This window comes from Scardinius erythrophthalmus (assembly GCF_964197995.2).
Source record: "Scardinius erythrophthalmus genome assembly, chromosome: 17".
Lineage (NCBI taxonomy): Eukaryota > Metazoa > Chordata > Actinopteri > Cypriniformes > Leuciscidae > Scardinius > Scardinius erythrophthalmus.
The window spans coordinates 36,093,802-36,109,232 of NC_138237.1; the positions used below are offsets into that span (position 1 = coordinate 36,093,802).

General features: G+C 39.0%; 1 protein-coding gene across 2 annotated transcripts in view; it reads left to right on the forward strand.

Annotated features, from left to right (window-relative positions):
* Positions 1-5,521: 5,521 nt before the first annotated feature.
* The window catches only part of gabrb2b (gamma-aminobutyric acid type A receptor subunit beta2b), a gene marked incomplete at its 3' end in the record, with an annotated part of 134,104 nt that continues 124,194 nt past the window's right edge, over positions 5,522-15,431 (forward strand). Inside the window, exons 1-3 of one of the 2 annotated variants that reach the window (XM_081390060.1) lie at positions 5,522-5,705; positions 5,913-6,004; positions 6,532-6,599. In XM_081390060.1, coding sequence (XP_081246186.1) covers positions 5,623-5,705; positions 5,913-6,004; positions 6,532-6,599 — 243 coding nt within the window. In that variant the 5' untranslated portion in view covers positions 5,522-5,622. The remainder of the gene's footprint in view (positions 5,706-5,912; positions 6,005-6,531; positions 6,600-15,431) is intronic. The other variant, XM_081390061.1, reaches the window with a different exon arrangement.

Sequence of the window (15,431 nt, forward strand, 5' to 3'; positions counted from 1 at the left end):
TTTGCCAGTTCCCGCCTCCTTCTTCCCATAACATCTAACTTCATTACATGTACCTAAAAAATATATTAATAAAAGCATCTTTTTTAAATTAGTTGTGTATTCATCATTTAATTCCTCAGCATTAAATGCAGCCAAATATCAATGAGACAAGTACGCATAGTCTGGATGAAAGCAGGCCCGGAGTGGGTAATCGGGAGAATCGGGAGAATTCCCGGTGGGCCGCTTCACTTTTGGGCTGGTCGAGGAATTATTATTATTATTATTTTTTTTTTCACATTTCAATGTCACGTTAGTTACATAGGCTACACACGTTTCGCATTCTGACACCGCAGCGTGCAGCCTCTGCATGGGTTGTACCATGTGAGGGAGTTCTCCCCTCCCCTCCTATAGAGTTGGTTGGGTCCATAGTCCGTCTTTTCCAAAACGCTTTCTCAGGTAGGCTACCGTGGCACCGCTGGCCCTACCGTAACGCGTCAGGGAGGATGGATGGGAGGAAGAGGCCAGGAGGTATGGAAGCTTTTTTTAAGCCACAGAATAAAACATTTTAAAAGATAATTGCGACTTTTTATCTCACAATTGACCCTTCGCTAAGCCACGCCCGAAAACCGCCACTGGCCAATCGTGGCTTAGCAACCGTAACTAGGCGCGGAAGGGTCTGGCAAGCTTTCGAGCGAGGGAAACATGCCGAAGCGTTGTGCGTATGGATTGTGCAAATCTGATACCCGGTATCGTAAAAGTTTGGACGGGGTGATGGATTTTGTTCCCTTCCCGAAACCTAAAACCCAAGGGGAGAAATGCCGGGCGTCATCTTCATTTATATAGCGCTTTTAACAATGTAGATTGTTCCAAAGCAGCTTTACATTGATAATAGGAAATTAAAAGTAAAGTGTTTTGGCTTTATAGCAGCTCTAGAATAAAGTTATTGTCCAGCTCGTGGATCAAGCAGTGTGATTAAAGGCAAGACGGAGGCTCACTGACATAACTTAACGTTACTTAAAAATATATTTCAGCATTTTGTTAATCGACGGCCAAACTAGTAACGTTACCCCAATCCCATCGCGACTCTCCCGGTGTTAGTTCTAGTAAAAGTAAAAGGTAGTTAGTAAAAGGAGGGAACATCACTTGCCGGAGATCTCCAAGGAAAAGGTTGGTATGCAAACTTAATCAGTTCATAACAGTAAGTTAGTCACTTATGTGACCCACGACGTGTGAGCAGTGACGTTAGCCTGGCACACTACAAATATAAGCGGGAGAATGTTATCATTGCAAAGTGGTCAGGCTAATGTCTTGTGTTTATTCCACAATACTTATGGATAAGCTGTTTGAATTATAAATATTAGAATATTTTTAAATTTCACTTACACTGCTGTGCATGCACAAAGCTGTTCCTCAATTTGTGTGGTCAGCGTACGAGGCGGCTACTGCTTGCGCTGGGACCTAACGTTATAGGCTTTAGCTTAAATTTTGATAAAATTATTCTCTAATCGTTTGCATATTATGTCGTGGATATAGCCCTCGAATGCATACTGCAGTCTTGCTCTCTCATATTTTCACCTGTTCGCCAAAAATGACTAATAATCTCCTTAGGAATGTCTGAAACCGGTGCATACATACTGTAATAGACGTGCCAGGCGCAAAAGCTTGACAGGCGTAGCAACAGTAACCAAGGAGGGCGGGGCTTAGCGAAGGGTCAATTGCGAGATTACATCTCGCAATTCTGACCTTATTTCTCAGAATTGCAAGATATAAAGTCAAAATTGTGTGAAATAAAGTCGCAATTGCGTTTTATAAAGTCAGAATTGCGAGATATAAAGTCAGAATTGCGTGATATAAAGTCGCAATTGTGTGTTATAAAGTCAGAATTGCGAGATATAAATTGAGAATTGTGTGAAATAAAGTCGCAATTGCGTGTTATAAAGTCAGAATTGCGTGATATAAAGTCGCAATTGTGTGTTATAAAGTCAGAATTGCGAGATATAAATTCAGAATTGTGTGAAATAAAGTCGCAATTGCTTATAAAGTCAGAACTGCAAGATATATAATCAGAATTGTGTGAAATAAAGTCGCAATTGTGTATTATAAATTCAGAATTGTGTGAAATAAAGTCGCAATTGTGTGTTATAAATTCAGAATTGTGTGAAATAAAGTCGCAATTGCTTATAAAGTCAGAACTGCAAGATATATAGTCAGAATTGTGTGATATAAAGTCGCAATTGTGTGTTATAAATTCAGAATTGTGTGAAATAAAGTCGCAATTGCTTACAAAGTCAGAACTGCAAGATATATAGTCAGAATTGTGTGAAATAAAGTCGCAATTGCGTGTTATAAAGTCAGAATTGCGAGATATAAAGTCAGAATTGTGTGATAAAGTCGCAATTGTGTGTTATAAAGTCAGAATTGCGAGATATAAAGTCAGAATTGTGTGAAATAAAGTCACAATTGCTTCTTATAAAGTCAGAATTGCAAGATATAAATTCAGGACTGCGTGAAATAAAGTTGCAGTTGCTTATAAAGTCAGAACCGCAAGATATAGAGTCAGAATTGTGATATAAAGTCGCGTTATAAAGTCAGAATTGCGAAATATAAAGTCAGAATTGTGTGAAATCGTAATTGCTTCTCATAAAGTCTAAGTGAATTATTATTTAACTTTTACATTATTTGTTAACCCATGGTATTAATACAAACTACACAATAGTAAGAGCTGAACTGTTGCTTCATTTATCCAATTTAGAAAAAGTGCTAATTTGGAATTCCACCATGGAAAAAGTGGGCCGGTCTTGGGCCTGAAACTCCCAGGCTGAAAAGGGGCCCCACTCCGGCCCTGGATGAAAGGCTGTGCTTAAATCTTTTATCAGATCAGCCTGGTATGCTTGTAATTCAGCCATGGTGTGCAGCGCAGTACCAGCCTGACTCGCTGTGAAATGCTTCTGATGATGCGCTCCCAGGGGAGAGATAGCCCGCGAGCGTCTCTCTGATCTGAGGCAGCATCGTATAACTGTGCACCTTCGCACCCGCGATAGTCGAATGGGTCAACATCGAAGGCACAAAGACACATGAGGTAGGCTATATTTTTTATGAACAAGTTAACTCGTCAAGGAGGCTAACTTAATATGTTTGGGGTCTCCTGTTTCTGTGGCCAGTGTAATCTGGTGACCAGTGTGACCGACAAGAGTAGTTCCCCCTGTGCTTTGTCATCACAGGAGGAAAGCACACAACGCTTAATTTGCATGACGTTTTGCTCTCTCACAGAAAGAGAGAGAACTTGTCACACACACACACACACACACACACACACACAGCATGGCTCTGATGCACCTGTTCTCGTTCCCATTACGCTCAGCGCAGCATTGAAAGAAGCTTTTGAAAGGGAACATCTTGAGTTACTTGATTGTAACCGTATAGCCTGAAAAAGTGGGAATGAGATGCTACGCTTAATTGCTGAACTCTTCAGACAAAGTGATACCTGAGGATGCACCTGTGGCACATCTAATTATAGCCCCTGACCAGTGCGCATTCCGATGATGTCACCGTCTGAGGGTACCAAATTCAGTGTCAATTTCATAGGCCTATATCACGAAAAAATTGAAGACCGGAAGTACGTCTTTTAGTAGGGATACGGCTCTTCCGGTTAGCTCTTTACAATGGCGGAGTCCGATAGATACCGCTGGACCAAATCTCTCCGCAACCTGCCTGAAGTCACATATGATGATTTAGTTCGGATGGTAAATGAAAACTCTCAAGTGGAAAAGCGTGAAAGCTGAGTTATGGCTGTCTACGTCCTGACGCAGAGCAACCCAGTACACTACAACAACAGCGGCGGGCCGTTCGCCAGTTAGGTAAACGTTTCTATGGTAACAGCGAGTTGGACCAATCAGCAGACGTTGCTGCTACGCTTAGGATTGTGGGTAGTGTAGTTTTTTTTCATAAGATCGTGGATAAAACGTGTTTTTCTTAAAACAAGGTTGATTTCATACGAACTTATAGCTTCTACAGGAGCAAAAACCTTCGTTTCACAACCTCATAGCTCCTGGTCAGTCTACCTCGGATGGTTTAGACATTATGGCTGATAATCTAAATCCTTATGGAGAAATACTGTTGACCGGAAGTTCTGAATCCCTACTCCGCGTTCCGGAAGCAGGAAGTGTGACATAGGCCTATTGATGTGTTATACACATACTGTTTTGTTTACGTTACAGTGATGAAGTGTACAAGGAGGCTATGGGTGCACGCAGAGTTTTACTTTAGCATGAGGATTTATTAAATTCTTTTTTCATGTTCGTAACAAGTGTTATTTCTCTAGCAGCAAGTACACAACTGAATCTTCGAGGGCTAATTTGCATAAACGGTACTGATTGGTTGATAGCGGAACGTAAGAATACTACACATACTTCACTGGTGTTTTTCCCAAGCACTCAGCGCAGCATTGTGAGCAGCATTTGAAAGGGAACATTTGTGATTGTTCAGATTAAAAAATATATATTTATTTAGGGACAAATGTAGAGTACATGTAAAAGTTTCAAAATTTAACCAAGCCTGACATGAAAAAATAGTAAGATTTTTATTTTATTTTTTAAATGGAACAGTATATATATATATATATATATATATATATATATATATATATATATATATATATATATATTGCCTATCCCTATTTCTTAATGAAAATTTAGAATAGAATTATATTTGGGATTATTATATTATATCAAACACTTCCCTCTGTTAGTCTTTTATTTTGTTTTTGGCACCATTTGTTGTTAATAAACAAATTTGTTGTTAATGTTGTTGTTGTTGTTGTTTTTTTTCTTCAGAAAATGTTATTTGAACAGACACATTTAACCCACCAGTTGAAAACACTGACCAACAGTAATAATGTGTTAATCCCCCCCCCCCATTTTAACAGCTGGAATGTTAAATATACCCCCCCCCCCACCGCACACACACACACACTTCTTCTTCACAAATAAATGTCTGACGAATCTTATGCCAATGCAAATTAGGTGCACAGCCTTTTTTTTCCTTTGAACTCATTCCCCTTCATGCACTATGGATGGGTTTACTTAGGATTCCCCTTGTCGTGTTGGGATGGTGTAATCTAGAGGTTTAGATTCATATCGATCCCTTTAAGCATCCAATTTAGCACCTACAGCTCATCAAATGATGGCCAACAGAAGTCAAATAATTTAAAGTCCTAATTTATTATTATTATTATTTTATTTTTATTTATTTTTACCGGTAAAACAAGCCTCCTGCTCCATCTTGTGTAAGACTAATTACTTTTGTGCCTTACCTCAAATTTTCAAGACAGATGAGAGAGAACACTAAAACTGCTCATGAAGCTTTTAAAGCCCACTTGACAAGACAGGGCTCCTTTTTTTTTGCATGATGCACAAACAATGCAGATGTAAGGTCGTCTATTTTATGGTTCACTCTGGTGTTATCGTAGTTTTCCCTTAAATATTTCCCTGTCTCTGGTCGGGAAGTGCTCTTCTAGCACCATCAGCGCCATACCGCTCCTGGATGCTGCGCTGGAGTACGCATGCGCACCACAGTGGAATTACTGCACAGCGCACTCTAAGTTGGATTTTCTCTGTCTTCACGGAAACCAGAAAACATAAAAGTATGGAGGTCTTTAGAATACGAGAAAAGGGCTTTATGCGCGTCTGGACGTTCCCCGTGATAATGGCTATGGTGTGTGCGCAAAGGTAAGTCTGATCCAAAAGCTCTCCTCACTTCATATGGCAGTCTGTACTCTACACACATACACACATACACACACGCACGCACACGCACACACACACTCACACACACACACACACACACACACACACACACACACACACATACACATACACCTAAAATGATCTCTAAGGATACAACTGAATCTAACGGTTTATTTTCCCTCTTTACAGTGCCAATGATCCAAGCAATATGTCTATCGTAAAAGAAACTGTTGATAGACTATTGAAGGGATATGACATTCGCTTGAGGCCAGATTTTGGAGGTAAAGCACGTTTTTAATTAGGTTTATTATGTCAGCCTTTTAACATCACCTCTAAACTTTCATATAGTTAAATCATAGCGCGCCACGATGAAGAATTACGCTCTAATACGTCCCAATTATTTCAGGTTTGGATATGATCTGAACACTTGGTTTCACTTGTTTTAAAACAATCGCTTATCGACGTTTGATTAGTGGTGCTTCGCAAAGTTGACGAATTTATTTATAACATGTAACATGTTTTATCCAGTGGTACCTGCATGTGGTTCTTCTGATTTGCACATATTAAAAAGTAAGAGCAATATCAGTAAACAGTGATGACCATGGTGATGAATATAAACTGGGAACTTACCATACTGAACGATCATATTGAAATCAGTGTGTTTGGGAATCTTTGGTTTAGTTTTCACCACATCCTGGATGTTATCAGGCTGACATTGAGTCAATAACGGCTCATGCAATTTATCTCAGTGTGCAAAACAAAACCAATTAGCTGTATACTCATTGGTATGATTTGGTTTGGTTTATAGGTCCTCCTGTGGGAGTGGGGATGAATATAGACATAGCCAGCATAGACATGGTATCAGAAGTGAATATGGTAAGTGTCATCATGCTGTCCTGTTTGAGACACATTTTTAACCCCCCCTTTCCCAGGCTCTCTGTTCCAGGTAGTTATATATTTAATTTGAAAAGTTATAGATTATAAATCCATTAGCTTTCATCAAATTATTTCAATGAACAGTATGCCACTACATCCGTGAGTGTGTACTTCATATCAGTGGTTCTTGTATGATAATTTTGCAGTAAATGTTCTGTAGTATTCATCAGAGATTGTGCATAACAAAACTTTTCAGAGCATGTATTACCTATTATACTCAGTATTCACATATGGACATGAATAATGGCAAGGAAGAGCTAATGTGGTTTCTATGGCAACAGATTTCCTTCTGCAAATGAACTGAATGTTTTTGCTGGGATTTATGAAATAACAAAACAAGTAGATGCCAACAATAATTTATCCATCTTGGTTTTTATACTCTTTCTACCCTTATGGCTATCTGATAGAACCCCACCCCCCACCCCCCACACACACACTCCCCCCCCCCACACACACACTCCCCCCTTAGATACAAGAGCATCCCCTAGTGATGGCTCTTAAGTACAACATGAAGTTTTGTGTTCGAAGTCTGGTCAAGTGAGGTGATATTCATAACAATAACTGAGAACTGGTAGTGTATTTTCAATACACCAGGACCTGACTGCATTGTATTTTGAGTTATTGTTTCTGTTGTTCTCAAAATAGCCCAGTGATATTCACTATGAGTTACTCATAGTATTGATTTTGTTCACCCTGCAGACAGAGAATACAAGGTTTGAGAAGTGAATGTGTGATCATTTGCTTGCTTTTAGTCTTTGCAATTCCATCACACAATAATTATTAATGTTTTAAGCAACAGTGCACGCATTCATTAGTACTGTGAAGATGTCTTTAGGACAAAACAATGATTACGATTTATGTAGTTGATGTCTGAGTCTGAGTGTGTTTGTCTGAGTGAGTTCATTTGTGTGTGTCCGCAAGCTTAAATGATGTCATTACTAGGCCAAGAAAGCGAAAAAGCACAGATCACTGCTCTAAACCCTTTCACATTTTCCTGGCTTGGAACTTGCACGCATTCATTTGGATTAAACATTCTTTTCCACTGGATAAATAGCTAGAGCGAGTGTCCAAATCACCATGAACCTTGATGTCATGCAGCTCCCTGTGGCAATGGGGAATTTTTGGTATTGGCACTTGAAGCAATGTGTCAGCACATCTTCATAATGGGAGAAGAGGAGTTGGCCAGGCTTTCCTCTCTGAATAAAAAAAAAAAATAAAAGCTTAAATTCCTCACTTTACAATATTTTGCCTTTGTTTTAGAGATTTTTTATGTTCTCTGACTATTTATATCTTTCCCTTCTTATCTGTTAAGCCTGATTTTGTGTAATCTCTGCCTCTCCTATACACTGTAAAGAATTTCAACCCACTAAAATTGAAAGCTGAATTGGTGCCTTGATCAAACTGGTTTTACAACCTGCAGTGATGAGGTAATTGCACTCTACTACTTTGAATTTAAATATTGATTAAACTCATAAAACCCATTAAATGTAGTTGAAATAACAGAAATTATTCAGTAATAGTAACATATGGAAACAATATGATGCTGAAACATATTGGGCCCTATTTTAACAATCTGAAACGCAAGTATCAAGCGCGAAACACAAGTAACTTTGTGGGCGGATCTTGGGCGCTGTTGCTATTATACCGACGGGATAAATGACTCTTGTACCCGACGCAAATCTAAAATGGGTTTGTCTGAAGTAGCTTCATTACTCATAGGTGTGGTTTGGGCGTAACGTGAAATAAACTAATCAGAGCGTCATCTCACATTCCCTTTAAGAGCTGGCGCACTTGTTCCATGGCGGATTGCTATTATAACGGCGGATTTGCCAGGAGCGGTTCACAGCCGAGGAGACCGACGTTCTCGTCAGGGCCGTAAAAGACAGAGAAGTTCTATTGTATGGGGATGGAGAAACCCACCCAAATTAGCTTCGGTTAAACAGGCGTATAAAGATTTGGGTAAATGTGTAAGCTAGATTTATGCCTATTTTTTCCCATCTTCATGGACACAACAATGATTTCCCTCGTGTGTTAATATTTTCCCTCGTAATAATGTATGGTTTTCTAAAAATGAGAACTGCTGCGTCTGTGTGTAGATGAGATAAGTAAAGTGCATGCGCGTTGTGCACACGCTACATTGATTATGGCCAAGCATGTGTCCTTATTAAAATAGCATATGAATAACATGCGCAACGCGCCACTGACTTTAGACTAGGTTTTTCCTGGTCTGTGGCGGAATTGTTTTCTGAAACTGCAAAATAGCACCAGGGAACGTTTCTGCCGGAACACGCCTCCTCTTTGCGCTAAACCGCCCCCGGGACCGCAAGTTCATTCCCTAATTTGCGCTGGGTGCAAGATAGGGCCCATTGAAAGTATTTTCACAGTATATGTTGGTGCATTTTGTATTGTTTGATAGGCTTTAGGTCAGTGTGGCATCAAAGTTCACTATATTAAAATGTGATCCCAACCCCCTGTCCTCCCCCTTTTGATTTTTAAGACTTAAGACATTATATCACACGACATTAATTTTTATTACATCACATTCTCAAAGTCATTCCTGAATTGAATAACCAGCTATGCTCTTATGCTGTTCTTCCTTGTTCTCTGTGTATCTCGGTTACAGGACAATGTTAGCAATGTGAGTAATTAGAAGAGGCATTTATGATATTATACACATATTCATTCTTGCAACTCTGATCTTTACATCCTTCATGACATTACACCTATTACACCATTAAGTGCATGAGACAACAGAAGCATTACTGTACTATTTACTCATTCAAGCATATATAGTGTCACAAAACTGTTCACCAGTTCACTCATTCACTATACTGTATGGTGCATGTCAATGTAAATGAGTGAATTCATACATGGCTGTAGACACTATACTCTAGAGTTGCATGAATGCAATGTCATGTTCAAGACGTCACACTACTTCAAATCTAGTCTCACAGTTCACAATTCAGTTTTTTATTAGCTTTTCTGATTGAATTTTAAACCACACATTAATGGTTTTGTCATATCACAGCTACACGGATTAGGGTCAAATAAGCAAAAAAAAAAAAAAAAAAAAAAAAACCTAATACATCAGCACGTTTAGACAATTTTTTGCTTTCATTTAAAGAACTAGCAGCCTAATCTTCTCCACTCCAGTTTATTCCCTTGTGAATCATTGAACATAACTCTCGACCCTCTGGAGTTTGAAGTAGACTTTTGAAATTCACCGCTTCCACCTGTGTTATTTTGTTAGCAGAGCAAACATTTTCTCCATTGCAATTATATATGAACTTATATGAGGCTTGCTCGGAATAACACTGGTGGAGCTGGGCCGAAGCAAAATGGCTCTATGCTTTCAATTTATAGCCCTAGATTGTTTCTGGCTCATCCAATTCTGTTCACTTACATGGTCACATGTCTCCATCATCAAAGGTCCTCTGCACCTCCCACAGTAGGTGTTAGATGATATAGTAGGTCTGTCCAGAGAGGAGAGCAAAGGTCAGACATGACCGCAGGCAATATGAGTCGCTGACATAGACTTGCAAAAGCTTCTTGACATTAACAACCTGCCATTTTCTGGGAGGCAGTTAGGGGTGTGGTTGTAGGGAAGGTTGTGCCCCCAACAGCGCCTTCGGTGTGTGTGATTCACCAAAGGACAGATGAATGCAAACAAAGAGTGAAACAGAGACTGAGTGCTGATGAATGGTCTTGCAGCTTCTAGGCTGAAGTGAAGCCTGATGCGTTTTGATCTTAGGTGCAGATTGATGTTTGCAGTGCAAACATGTGATTTTTTTTCTGTCTGTCTTCACTGCAGTCTTTGTTCTTACCATGACCTTGACCCATAGGAAAGAAAAAAGACAAATGAGATCTCAGTTATTTCCCCTAGACAGCAATAAGATAGAGAGTGACTATGAAGTCCCCCAAAAGAAGTCTCAGCAATCTTAGCAATGAGCTTCTCAACAGCTTCTCTTCCAATACTATGCTATCCACACGTTCTGTTATTTTACCAGTACCTCTTGTTTACAACTTTATGATTACAAAAACAGAATTTATACTTATCAAAGTTAAAAGAGAGCAAATGGACCCCATCAGTCCATGACGGTTTCCAGAAGAGGTTAATGGTATTATAAGCACATCAAAATATTCAGGAAACCAAGAGGCTGAAAGCTTAGTGTGAGTGTTTGAGGATGTTGGAATCCATCCCAATCTTTTTTTAGTCCATTAAAAAAAAAAAAAAAAAAAGAAACGCATAAATCCTCAAATTTTCAAATGTTCATCTATTTGTAAAGGAATGCTGATTATAATATGCTAGATTGATGAATTAATGTGCCACATATCCTGTGACATGCCATTGTGGTGACCTCTGCCTTCTCTGATTGAAAAACATGATAATTTGTGAGCATGAAATGGGTGATGTTCTAGGATGAGTGGCGTATCTGTTCTAACAGAAGCATGCACTGGTTTTGTGTGTGCTGTTGACCCAGCTGGACTGTGCTGTTTCAATACACTTGAGATAAGGAGCATATTTGCCTCTCTAACATACAAACTGCAGGGCACTCTGTATTTTTTTTTTGTTTTTTTATTAGATTAAGATTAATGTTAACTATAGAAAAACTTCAGATGATAGAGCTGCATCGTCCTGTGTTGGAATGAAAATAAATGAAATGCTCTTTTCAAGCACTTATAGAATCAGCTTCAACCTCTCAGTTCTCTTAATTCTCTCTTTTTTTGACGGCCCATGGTCAAGCACTAAATAACTTGAATTTTGGCTTTTAGTTGTGGTTAGTGATTTCTACTATATATGTTTGTTTTCTAAAACAGAATGTCCATTGTGAAGACAATGAAATCCAGCAGCTTTTAATGGGCTTGTGTTTGGAAAGAAGCTTTGCATTTACTCTTCAAATATTCTTCATAAAGTTTGTTGTAAACTTCTAACCCTGTGTATTAAACTTATTTACTTAATTTAGACGGAACCACATTGTACAGAAGATTTCAAACTTTAAAGGGCACCTATTATGCAAAAGTCACGTTTACATGGTGTTTGAACATAAATGTGTGTTGGCGGTGTGTGTACACAACTATAATGATCCACCCAATGCTTTTTTTTAAATCCTCATAAATCATAAGCAGTGTCTCAGAACAAGCCGTTCTCAGATTCTGAGCAATGTGACGTACTTTTGCACAGGCCCCTCCCACGTCTATGCGACTGACACTGCAGTTTTAGCATAGACCAGCCCTGAGTGAACTAAACACAGTTCAACATTGTTTTGATGCCGGAGCAGCTGTAGAAAAGAGTGTCTTCTAATCTAAGCGATTGAGGTGTTTTGTTAGATGTAAGAATGAATATAGCCGTCTTCATTTACTCCCGTTGTTACTTGAGGATGGATTTGTACCAACAGTTCGTGATCCAGCTTACAGCCTCCGGATTGACAGGCCTAACGTTACTGATCACGGCAGTAATGAAAGGGAGAGCGCGCACTTTATTACAGTTCAGAGTTGTTTTATGGATATAAAACTTACCAGTTTATTAAGCACCCCCTGAAAAGGTGTGTATGTGTTTGTTTACTGTTAGTTGTAATGAGTGTTTTGTGTAATTCACTGTGTATGTTGATGATAATGAAAGGGAGAGAGAGAGTTTATGGATAAGACTTTAATGCACACTTCTTATACTGTGTTTATTCAGATCTTACAGTGATTTTCTGGAGTAAAACTGATGCTTTATCTTTTGTGTGATGTACAATTAACTTTTTTTTGGCCATCTTTCGGATGGGGTCCGCTACAGCAGGCTTGTATTAATAGTGTATCAAAGCAGATGACAAATACGTTATAATCATAATTAAACTAAACACCTGTTCTAATTTCCATATAGCATATGTGACCAGTCACGGAAAGTAGGGACACAAGTCGGTTCTGGAGCATTTTGAGTTATTCACAGATTCTGAAAGTGTAGTTTCCAAGCTTTCCAACGATGTGTAACACATGCAAATCTGATAATATTTGGAGAAGTTGTGGCCATTTGAAGGTAGGCACTCAAAAAAGCTCAAAGGGGAGAAAACCCCTCTAAAGATTGTTCAGTTCTCACCTCTCTCTCCTGCTGGGAGTGACAATAGGGCTCATTTACATATCATTTAAATAAGCCATACCCCCTGTAAAGCTGTAGAGCAGAAGGGTCAGGAAAATGTGCCATCAAAGAAAAAAGAAAAAGTTTGCAAACAGGTAATATATAAATAAATGTCTCTTAGCATCTACCGATAAAACTGTATAGGCAACTCTTATGTACACTGAATAAAAAATAAGATAAACTCTAGACAATGTTCAAATCAAAAACAGGATGTGCTATGTGATATAGGCTATATATATATATACATATATATATATATATATATATATATATATATATATATATATATATATATATATATATCAGTATGAGTATGAATCCAAGTATGAATCAGAATCAGAATAGATTTTATTGCCATTGTCAATGAAAGGTTTCACAGACTAGGAATTTTCTTCGGTGTACTCATGCAATTCTACAAATAAATAAAACATCTCCAGTTAACTGGCAAAGCATTCATTTCGTTCGTTTTTTAAATAAGAGACTAGCGCTGAAATGTGTTTTTTAAAATCAAGTGATCAAAGTGCTCGTTGCCGCTGCGATCAGTGGCGCGGAAACAGTGTTTTCTCGTGTGGCTCGCGCACACACCGCACCCTCTTTACTCGGACGCGCGCTTCAATCCGTTGCGGATACTATCTATTCGTTCTGGTGAAACCACAAAACATAATGCAAACGTTTGCGTGCCCCTGCTTGATATACAACCACTGATGAACATAATCGTTTTGATGAGAGTAAAAAACTCTACGAGAAAAAAAAAAACCTATACGAGGGCAGGTTCGAACTCAGACCCTCTGAAACGGCTGGCGAAAGCTCTACCACTAGACCATGCATAATAGCCACGCTGTTCCCTTGGAGGGCGGGGGCAATAACAAAAGAAACAAAAGCCGGCTTATTCAGTATGGAAATACGCACCGACAATGACTAGCCCCAACTGCGTGCTAGAATCTCCGAAAAACAAGCCGATTTCAACCTCAAAATGTACGCTTTTAAATATACCAATATAGCTATCTCAAACATGGAGAGGCTTCTTCGTGATCTCAACTAACAAATTCTGCAAAAAAACGAAAATCACCAATTTTGAAAAAAAAAACCCGCTTCTTTCTCATTTTGCTCGAAAGTTGTGCTGCCGACTTGTGTCCCTGGTTTCCGTGACGGGTCACATATATTCTCTGACTCTGTGGGCATTATTGTCCGTCTCCGGGTCGAAATGAACACCGCTACTGAGAGTTTCTGTTTTGATATTATCATTCCTTAGCCTGACAAGCCAGACCCACATCGAGATGTTGGGTCTGGGAACACACCATTGGCAGGGCTCAATCCGAGGGGCTGGATAAACGGTTGTCTTACAAATTCCCTCTGCACGCAATAGGATAGCGCTACAACCAACCACCAGCAGAGCTGTATCCGGTCGGCAAAACACCAAACACATCTTCCTTTTTTAAGAATGATTTAAGTGCCGTTCTTTGTTCTTTTCTCAAAGAAAAGCTTAACTCCAAGTCTTCCAGAGTCGCGGCTAAAGCCGATTCGAAAGACCGCTGTTCGCCAGCAGCAGCACCCATCTGCTTTGTTTTCAAGTAGCTGGAAATTCACGCGGAACCGTCACAACTCTGCCGTCATTATGTTAAGCCCGCCCACCGACTCAATACACGATGTGATTGGCCTGACTAGAGTTTGGTTTTTCCGGCTCGCAAGCCAACTCTAGGAGAGTTGCTAGACGGCCCTGGCTGCAAATTACATTTGCTGCCACTAGGGTGCGTCTATATTTCTAGGCTAATCATTCCTGACACTGAGCATGAGCTTGTGAGGCTCCGCCCTCTGTGCCGAGAGCAGCAGCTCATTTGCATTTAAAGGGATACACACTAAAACGGTGCATTTTTCTGAGCCCCAAAAAGTGACAATTTAAACATGCTGTAAAAACCTTCACATACACACTCTAGAGACATCAGAGACTTATTTTACATCTTGTGAAAAGGGGCATAAAAAGTGCCCTTTAAATAATTTAATGTAGAATTAAATTTAAAGGTGATTCTTGTTTGTAAAAACACAATTATATTAATACGTAACATAAAAGCCTAAATTATAAACTTGCATAAAACTTGCATAAAACACGAGTGTTTCCTACTGGAAATTAAAATCTAGTTAAACACGTGTTAATATGTTTGACAGCTGCAGGTGGTTGGTGCTGCCCAGCTTAGCCCACTCAGGTTACAACATCACTAATTATTATGGAAAAAAGGCAGAACACTAATGTATATCAACAAACCCAGAGGTGTGCAAATTTTAACCTTCATCTTTTTTGCTGCCTTTTGTGGTTTTGCCTTTAATGTGATACTGCAAGTCTTTCCTTTTCAGCATTTTTACTATTCTCAATCTAGCTAAAATGTTATGAGTATATTAGATATCATTAAAATAACTCATATTTCACTCATGCTAACCTCTTTTTCTATTATTGATGTCATGGATATTTAGTTGCTATATATGAATGACAAATCATCTTTTGTACTGCTCTGTGTATAATAGGGATTGTAAAATAACAGTTTCCATGTTTTACATTTTTAAATGTGTTAATCTTTCATGAACAGTTTTTTTTTGACAGTTTTGGACATTTCTGAAAAGTCTCAGTTGGCTCATCTGTAGTCCCTCTTCATATACAGCTA